Consider the following 10,252-nt stretch of genomic DNA (forward strand, 5'->3'; position numbering starts at 1 on the left):
TTAAGATAAATTAGTATAATAGTTCTATACTTGATTTCAGATATCCAAATATCACTTATTACCGGGCCAATAACCAACTAATTATTGAAAAATGAAGGACAATTGGCATGCATAGAGGACACACATTTATATAACCATGTCTGATTCCAATCCAATCCCAATCTTTTTATATTTTTATAAAAAGATTATATAGTGTTTTTTTTTTAAAGTATTGTATAGTATTTTTGTTTCAAAAACACTGTGCCATCAAAATAGTGTTTTTAAAACAAAATACTATATAGTAGTTTAAATAAATATATATATATAGTGTTTTTAAAATGCAGTTAAAAATGACAGCTTTTTTAAGGGATATTTTTGGAATATTAAAAATTGAGAGTGGTGATTTAAGAATTTTAAAAAGGGGTATAATTCGGGAAATTTTCAAAAAAATATTTTTTCCCTGACCAATCGCCCAACAATAAATAGTAACCCCCTTACGGGGAGTAATACATATTAGTGCTAGATAATCAAAGATTTTGTGACTTAGCTGTTGAAGCTAAAGACTTACTATTCTTTTCCAAGCCCATTTCCGTATTACGTGCCAATTATACCATATAAAATATAAACAAAATCTCCATATAAAAAAAAAAAAATATATATATATATATATATATATATATATATATATATATATATATATATATATATATATATATATATATATATAGTGGTTATCGTCACTTTCGGTGAGAGTCAGTCAAGCCTGTAAAGGTAGAGAATGCTGACATGTCGGAGGTTTAGATTTGATTGCAGGGTTACAGGTGGGGTGGTGGTATGTCACGGGATAGCAACGGGATCTGCGGAAGAGGCACCAAGGAATGTAGTTGGCATCGGTGTCAGGGTAAGTTTGCGGGGCCCAACCCGACGATTGGTTTAGGCGTGACGGGAGGGAGGCCAAACTTGACTGGCTTTGGTCGGAGTAGTAACAAAGATCGGACTATAGCGAGTTAAACAAACAAGGTTTAACCTCAATGAAAAGTTTCACGGTAACAACATCCTTGGCCAATAAAAACTTTACAAGTGGATCTTAAGTGATCTAGAAAGTTATCCTTGGAATCATTTCTTCAAAATACACTAACCCTACACGATTAGGGTCTCCAGTTTTTAATTATGGATCTAAAAAAAACAAAATTCCTGAATTCCTTAGAAAACAGAGGAACTAAAATTAACAGGGTTGATTATTTTACTGGAAGAATAATCCTGAATTGTTATTATAAAGAAGGAAAAAGAGGACAATTAATTCCTGATGGAAACTAAAACTAGACACCTCCTAACAAGCTCAGAATGCATTTGCCATCATACTGATCTAAATTAACAGAAATGAATCTGATAGAAAATAGCAGAAGCAAGGCCTGCAATGGCCACCACAACAGAAGCCAGCCTCGGTGCTTCGGATGACATGGGTGCTGAAGCAGGAGTCGGTGATGGAGTAACAGCCGAGTTCGGCAGCGGAGTTGCCGGTGTTGGAGATGGAGTAGCTGGCGGTGGAGATGGCGGTGTAGTTGGCGGCGGCGATAGAACTGGAGATGGCCGTGGGGATGGTGATGGCACTGGAGATGGCCGCGGGGTCGGTGATGGCACTGGAGATGGCCGCGGGGATGGCGATGGGCCTGGAGATGGCCGTGGGGGTGCTGCATTTGATCGAGAAGGATTAGGATCACATCGTTCGCTGAATCATGGACACCAACAAGACATTATAGCGAATACTCGATGAGCATCTTCGCGATCATCACTTACATGGAGGTGCAGCCGAAGGACTAGAAGCTGCAATTTCAATCCCAAACAAAACAATTGAGGTCTGCAGATGTGAAAATGGCATATCTACAAACGCATTCACAGCTCACCGTCGCAGTGGATTTTGGGCGCCTTGACGGAGCAAGCGGCGGGGAGATCGAGCGCCCGGGTCATGTTCACGGCGACACCGAGATCGTTAGCCTCCTGCAGCGTCTGGCAGATGCACTCCGGGCTCTCCGTGACGACGTCGGCGACGCCTGCGCAGCACGACCTGCTGGGACAAGGAGTGGTGCTGTCGTTGGTGACGTACGAAAAGCAATCCATCAGGGCGGACACGATGTCCGAGCAATCAGAGGGTGGCGGAGCGGGGGAGAGCGAGGCGGCGCCCGCGGGGGAGAACGACAAGGCGCATATGGCCATGAAACCAGTGGCCAATACCACTATCCTCGCCATTGCTTTACTACATGCGCATGCAGATGACAAGAATATATATATATATATATATATAGAGAGAGAGAGAGAGAGAGAGAGAGAGAGAGAGAGAAGGGAGAAGAAGGGATGAGGAGAATGGAGCAGCTTGGAATCAGTTCTAAGATTTCTCGCAGCTGACTTGTGATCCAATGAAACAGTTGCGAGATCTAAGGTCAGTTTGGATGTGGATACGTATTGGGTGCCCCAAATACCTAACGAGTCCGCGGTTTAATAGTGACGTTTGATGCACGTCAGGGAATGTTATCACTTTGTGTTTCCACCATTAGTTGTTGTGGTTGGTCAACCATTGATGTGTGTAGCAGTTGATGGCAATCACTCGTCTTCTCTCGATGTTTTCTTTAACATGTTGCCGTTTTTGGGTAATGCAAATGGCTAAGGTTTTGAGCTTAGTGATAAATCGATTGTGGGAAGAAATGTTTCTGTTTTGCAATGTTATAAAATCTGAAAAATTATATATAATGGTCAATCTCTTTCAGCTAAATAAATTTTGGTTTTGAATTAAAACTTTGAGTAACATTATTTTTCGTTAAATATTTATTACAAGTAACACGACCAATATTTTAAATATTGTCTTACATTAAAACCAAAAGATTATCTACTATATATATATATATATATATATATATATATATATATATATATATATATATATATATATATATATATATATATAATATATAATATAGGGTCTCTATTTCCTTTGAGATCTTTTTAATATTTATTCTTTATGAATTAAGGGATACAATATTATAAAATACTATTACATTAATGCTTTGAGTGTAAATGTTACACATAATTCAAATTTAATATTGTAGATAAATTATAAATGCATATCAAAATTCTCCTTTGGACGAAACTAAAATAGTCAACCATAATTATGTTTCTTTATGTCTCACTCTATTTGACAATTGAATATACTCAAATCAGGTATTTTGCTATAGTTGGATAAACAAAAGTAAATCTTAGTAAATATATCAATTATCATATTTATATTTATTAGTTATAAGAATAATTGATCAAACTTTCGATAATCCCAAAAGTTCTTATAATCTATCAACATCATCAATAAAGATTACAAATGCTACCATCATGTCATTTTTATTAATAAGCATCACTAATGATCGGTAATGAATTATAAATTTTATATAATTGATTTTTGTGTAGTTTTAATGTATGACCACTTTGGTGACTAACAAGCGTCATAATGCATAAATATCAAATTACTCATAAAATTATATAAGTAAAATAAAAATATAATATCATAATATAATTGAGGATCATAATATGACTCACAGACTCATCTACTTCAGAAGGAAATCAATGAATATCAATATTTATTGTCTTGCATTAAAAATAAAAAGATTATCTTTCTAATCAAATCAATAAAAATCAACTGAGCAGCATCCTACATTTGTCGGTTTGGGTGGAGAGAGGATCAAATCCTAAATTTATAATGATAGAAAAGATGCCTTCCATCAAAATATCAACTCAGAATTAATATTCATCCATCAAGATCAATGCTGCTAATCCTTAGTAGTGACCTCACCAAATTCGAGATGAGATTACATCGATATCATGTTGGGAGATCTCCATATTTTCGATTGGTTCTTGTAATATGCGGGAGGGGTGTAAGCTATTTGTTCATGTATAATGTGTTAGGTTGCCCAAGAGACCGCAAGTGCGTGTGCATACTTTTCAACTTGATTCGGGTACAAGAGACTCGAGTGTACATTTCCGGATGGTAAACTGTCTTACCAATGTTTTGTTTTTGTCCTTCATGGGAATCGCTTGTCATGTTTATAAACAAGCTTCTACAAGGGTCATCATGATGATGCCTTTAGGAAGATGACACAACTTTTCATCCTTCGCTGATCAAACCGAAGGTGAGGGAAAGACCGAAAGAAGTTAGACCGACACAAACTTGATAGAGGCAACAAATGAATAGTTGTTGTCACCATGCACGGAAAACTCTGATGAAGGGAAAGACCGAAAGAAGTTAGGCCGACACAAACTTGATAGAGGCAACAAATGAATAGTTGTTGTCACCATGCACGGGAAACTCTGATGAAGGGAAAGACCGAAAGAAGTCAGGCCGACACAAACTTGATAGAGGCAACAAATGAATAGTTGTTGTCACCATGCAAGGGAAACTCTAATGGAGACAGACCCGTGGCACTCTTGTCACCCAGAACCTGTTAACCAGGTGACAAAATTCTTGACATGAACAGACATCCTGAAACCTAAGTTGAAGGGTCCATGCTATGAATGGTTTGACATGATCAACATTCATTATTCTCGAGAGTGTCAACTTCAGGATTAAAAGCTTATCATATGACTACTTGGATGAGTAGAGTATTTCTTCAGTGTCATTCTAGTTGTGAAACTTTAGCTATGGGTGTATATGATCGATCCAATAGAACCATCAGATTTGCAAATGCATTAAGACTGCCTGTGATGCTCAGTGCATGCATAATTTACACAATGAACAACGAGGCATATTTCTGAGCAGATGCTAGCACAAGATATTTGTCATCTCATGCATTGCATTCATGCCAAGCCAAAGCAATGCAATTGATCTCCCAACAACATGCAAATTGGGTCTCTTCATGTCAACCACAAATAAGGTGTCCGAGATATATATATATATATAATTAGCCATACTAATTAGATGACTATATAAAAAGATAATATATCGAGCACGCACTTGTTTGTGCATTAAGTGCAACCCTATTTTTTTAGAAAGTACAATTAATTGAGGGTCCACTTTGTACGATGACTTTTTCCATCAAGTACTAATAACCCGTTGACTTAATTGTACCGCAACATCTCTAGAAAACCCGTTGTCATAATTTTTCCATCATTTTGGATCGGGAAATTAACATGATAAACCACTAAACACGGGACATGTAAAGGCTCTTCACTATATGCGATCGTTTGCATTTACATATATTTCTTCTTTAAATTCCATTCAAATTCTAAACATCTTTAAGGGTCAATCCTACAAACCATTAAACCGATTGACTATGGTTTGCGTCAAAGAAAAACTCCCAATTAATGAAAACCTCGTGCATTAGATTAGATTAGATTAGATTTTGATGGTACAGATACAGCATCATCATGATGCTTGTGCTCCGAGGAACCTTTTAGAATTATTGGATTAATTAGTTAACTCCACATCGATCGTATGTCCCAATTAGAAGGCAGCAGCATAATCTTCCGATGTATCCATCTACTCCTCTCTTTCTTCCTTGGCATTTCAAATGGGGAGAGTGGAGAGATGACATGGTGTGCCCTTAATCGCTTTTCCTTTGAGTTCATATAGTTCCTCAATAATAACACTCATATACTTCATAAATTAGTCTGTTGTCGTCGACTTATGAACTTGAAAGCGTACATCATGAAGAAGAATCATTTTAATGAAGCCCACTACTACTAACTAATCAACTTTTTAGACGTCAACGTGGTGAGAGTTGACGCCACAAGCTTATATTGTTTGCCAAGTGGAAAGCTACGTGGACTAACATGTGGAGGAATGGAGAAGTGATCCAAATTTTCCTCTTCTTAATTTGTTGATGTTTTTGTTTTTGTTATTTTAATCGAAGACAAAGAAAATAAATATAAATAAAAAACTCAAGCAATGCAAATGACTAGATTTAGTTTGCAGAAATTAGGTGACGGATGCAGCTCCAAGGATTAGATAGATGCACCACGCAACAAATATAAATGCTTAGCTTATTAGGGGATCAAGAAATTGTATCAAGGAAATCAAGAGTAAATCACAACCCTTCCTATGCTTAGGCTATGAGTAAGAAATCCAAGAACTAATTTTGATATTCTATTTTGGGAATACACTTGTGTCACAAAACAAATATGCATCTTGCAACATAACAAAAACTAAGATATATTTGGATTATTATTATTATTATTATTATTATTATTATTATTATTATTATTATTATTATTATTATTATTATTTTAGTCATGACGTCAAAACAAAATAATAAATTCTTTTTTTGTGAATTATTATGATAGACTAAGAATAAAAATTCTGATTAATGCCTCGTGTATTATCTTATCTTCTCTAAGAATTATTGAAGGTTACCATCCCTGGGCTAAACACTGCAAATTTATACTCTTTTTTTTTTTCTAGGATATTTAATGTTCTTTCAACCACCATGGTGGATAGGTGTTATTTGTCGTGAAATGACAGACAGACAATATGCTTTGAAAATAATTATAAGATAAAAGATTGAGAGTTTCTTATGGAATAAAATAAGGTTGATGCGATGTGAAGTTAGTAGTCATCGGATCGGATGGCACTCCCTTTTCAGGCCAATAAATGCTTGTCTGATTTAAAGATCAGAATTAAGCCAAACTGAGTCCAAGATTTGAAACAAGTTTGTTTATCTTCACCATCAGTTGCTGCTGGCATCTGCTTGATTTGTATTGAATTGAAGTAGTAACACACATTCATGTTGTCGACATCTACTTTTGTCTCTAAACAAAACTTTGCTGCCCACCGAAAAACCTCCCTTATTTTTAGGTGGATGAAATTAGAATTTGCTACTGCTGCTATTTTTCATTATTTAATTTATTGAGTCAATAACTAGTTAACTCTATTTTCTTCTTTAAGAAAAATCCCACTCCCTCAGGTATCTTATTTTTTTAGTTGTACTTTACACACACAAAAAAATTTATTTTCAAAATATAATATTTATCATATATGACACCTTAAGAGGTTGTAATTATATTCATTATATCTTCTTGTGCAATAATTTACTTATTCCTCTTTGTATAACACCATTAAAAAAGATTTAATTTACAGTGTGGTAATAAAAGAAAGAAAACATGATATGATGATAGTAATGTACAAATGAAAGTCGCACTCTTTCGTGACCATATAAGCGATCGAATAAAACAATTTAAAGCAATTAACTAACTGGCAATATAAGGGCCAATAAATATTTTTCAGTCAAAAGTGGAGCTCCGCTACCAAATATGATTCATTATTGGTGTTTGATTTTTCATAAATGATGTTCGTTTTTTTTTTTTTGCATAATTTTATTTGATAGAATATTTTTTATTTTGATTTAAAAACATTTTTTCATGTCAATTCGTATCAGGTAAAGCATAATGTCTCTTTATAACCAACCATGTAAGAAAAATGCTCTCCGGTGCATGCTTTGGGCTAAAGGGTTGGATTACCAAAGATATCTTATGAAAATATAAAACTTTAAAATATTTAATTATTTATAGATGAATATTAATGATGGTTGGATTAATTATCTTTTTTGCTTTTCCTCATTTTCAACTCACTCGATTGAATTAACATCTTCAATCAACTCAAATGTTGGACAGATTCAGAAAAAAATAAAAAAATAAAAGAATAAATAATATTAATATATCAATTTATAATAATAAATATATAAAAGTAACAATAAACATCCTTCTTCCTCCTTTTTTTTTCTCAATATCTTTTTCTTCTTCTTCTTCTTCTTCTTATTATTATTATCAATTTATTTTTTATATAAAAATAATAATTATTATTATCATCATCATCATCATCATAGCAACATCGATGATAATGAGATAAAAATAGAGTTATGGAAAAAAAAAAATACTAATCGATAATATAAGAATCATAAATAGTATTATTTTTTAAATAATAATAGTAAAACAAGAATGAAGAATAGTAAATTTCATACAACATTAGACATTTTTAAGGAAATCGTCCATACAAAAATTGATAGAGGTAAATCCACATTTGCAAGGACATATACGATGCTTGGAAAGATCCCTTTGGAATTGGATGGCAACCATAGTCCAAGTAATCGTCAAAAATGACGTACGTCTTGTCACAAAATGTCATGAATTGAATTCTGAATCTGACAATACCTGAGTGGGTGGTCAAATTTGACTCTTCGTTCATTAAAGTTTTGACATCAATTTTAATGGAGCCACCATTGGATTGGATGGGGTTCAAGTTGATGTTTGACTCTAAGGGGAACATCATTCATTGTCTTGTAGTCACCACAGTTAGCGATGATATGACACACTGAATCATCTGTTCTTGAGAGGAGGAAAAAATAAAATAAAATAAAAATCATCAGTTAACACCATCAATATCATCTCAAATCTGAATGTAAAATATCGATTTAAAAATATAAATCAATTGACATTAAATGTAAAACTATATCGTCTGTCTCACGAACATAAATTTCATGCATTCTCATAAAATTACATAAATAAATAAATAATAATAATAATAATAATTCTAAATATATATATATATATATATATATATATATATATTAAAAGTTAAAATTTAAATTAAAATGTTCATAATTTAATTAAGAATACTTTTTATATATATGAAACTCATGTATTTTGTCCTAGCTACTTGGAAAGCTATATGGCTTGCCATTGTTTGTAATCATACAATTTAAGTTTTAATTCTCTGTGATGGTGGAATTAATCGACACGAACTTCAAAATAGAATCTTGAGGTTAAGTATACTCTAAAAGATCTCCTCAGTATTATGTTTTCCCAAATTGCACAAAAGGATTGTAAGTGTGATTATACCATATAGGTCTTAAGCTTCATGAAAACTCTCTTAGTTAATTGCACCTGTTGGAAGATATATTTAGTTAGTTCTTGTTTCAATCTTTGTTAGTCCAAGTTGACATTGCTAATGCCTTTTGACTTGAACTTGAGTAATTTATTCACCCCCAACTGATAAGTTGATCGAGTCTGATGCCCGAGAAAATTGACAACTTGATTCTGACATGGACGGCATTCAGTGATCAGGTCCTACCCAGCTTGAATTTTCATACCTCTCTCTCTCTCTCTCTCTCTCAATTAATGCATCCTCATCATAAAACTCAATCGGACTTGTTGAAGTTTACTTTGTTATCATATATGGTGCTTGGAAATTAGTATAATCTAGACACTAAAGTTATTAAGTTCCAAAGAAAGACACTTATTATGAACCAAAACAAACACGACTATTTTGAAGATGAGGATATCTTTCAATTGGTTAAACTTCTTGTATCAAATGTCTCTATTTTTATGAAGAAGAAACACAAAATACTCTTAACAAGAAATAAGTTGAAGACCTATATAAGAGTTCAAATTCTCTAAAAAAGAATTATTCTAATTAGTAGGTTATTAATTTGGGAGAGATCTTGTTGAGATTTTAATTACTAGAGTTTGAGTAAAATATCCGTGAGATTGGATACCATGAAGCTTACTCATTTAAAGTATGGTCTAACTCCAATATACATCATTCAAATATTTTTAATTCTTAACAACATAAGATTATTCATGATAGTATCTCAAAATCTATCTCACATATAATATATTTTTCTCTTTATATGTAACTAAAAATTAAACGACAATGAAGATGTCAGCTATCGTAGTTTATAGATGTATTAATAATTCATCATAACGTCCAAGGTTTAAATTTCATCTTCGTCATTTACTTTTTTTGTAAAAAATTTAAAAATAGAAAAAAAAATTGCAAACTATCTCCATCCAAATATATATGGAATATATATGGAATGGGAAACTAATACCACCCAAAACATAAGTCACTTGATCCTATTAAATTCTTGATAATATATCTCCATCTCTATCTCAAAGATGAATATTTTTCCATCAATTTTCTTTTCATTTTCCTAGGCAAGAAATTATGCTTAAAATTTGCATTCCTGACAACAATAATTCACAGTTCTAGGGTTTAATAAGGAGTGATTTTGCATGTCCTAAAAGAAAATCTAGACCTTTTGTTTTAGAAATTTAATTTTCCATATAATTATACATTTTTAAAAGGGTTAAATAACTAATTAATTCATTACCTATCTGAGTTTATCTTTTATACATTTTCTTTTGTAAAGTCCTTATCATCTAAAACTTCATTATTATATGTAAAATAAATAAATAACATTTTATCTCTTTTCTTTTGTAAAGTCCTTATCAAACAATCTAA

General features: G+C 32.9%; 1 protein-coding gene across 2 annotated transcripts; it reads right to left on the bottom strand.

Annotated features, from left to right (window-relative positions):
* Window positions 1-1,156: 1,156 nt before the first annotated feature.
* LOC135675027 (non-specific lipid transfer protein GPI-anchored 23-like) lies at window positions 1,157-2,271 on the bottom strand. 2 transcript variants are annotated; one of them, XM_065185288.1, is made up of 3 exons: window positions 1,884-2,266; window positions 1,777-1,803; window positions 1,157-1,670 (listed from the first exon to the last, which is right to left on the bottom strand). In XM_065185288.1, the coding sequence occupies exons 1-3, from the start codon at window positions 2,224-2,226 to the stop codon at window positions 1,351-1,353; spliced, it is 690 nt and encodes a 229-aa protein (XP_065041360.1). In that variant the 5' UTR covers window positions 2,227-2,266; the 3' UTR covers window positions 1,157-1,350. The 2 variants fall into 2 exon arrangements, with proteins under 2 accessions (XP_065041360.1, XP_065041361.1); XM_065185289.1 differs by lacking the exon at window positions 1,777-1,803 and having other exon boundaries at window positions 1,884-2,271.
* Between the last annotated feature and the right edge of the window lie 7,981 nt (window positions 2,272-10,252).

This window comes from Musa acuminata, chromosome BXJ1-5 (assembly GCF_036884655.1).
Source record: "Musa acuminata AAA Group cultivar baxijiao chromosome BXJ1-5, Cavendish_Baxijiao_AAA, whole genome shotgun sequence".
Taxonomy (NCBI): Eukaryota; Viridiplantae; Streptophyta; class Magnoliopsida; order Zingiberales; family Musaceae; genus Musa; species Musa acuminata.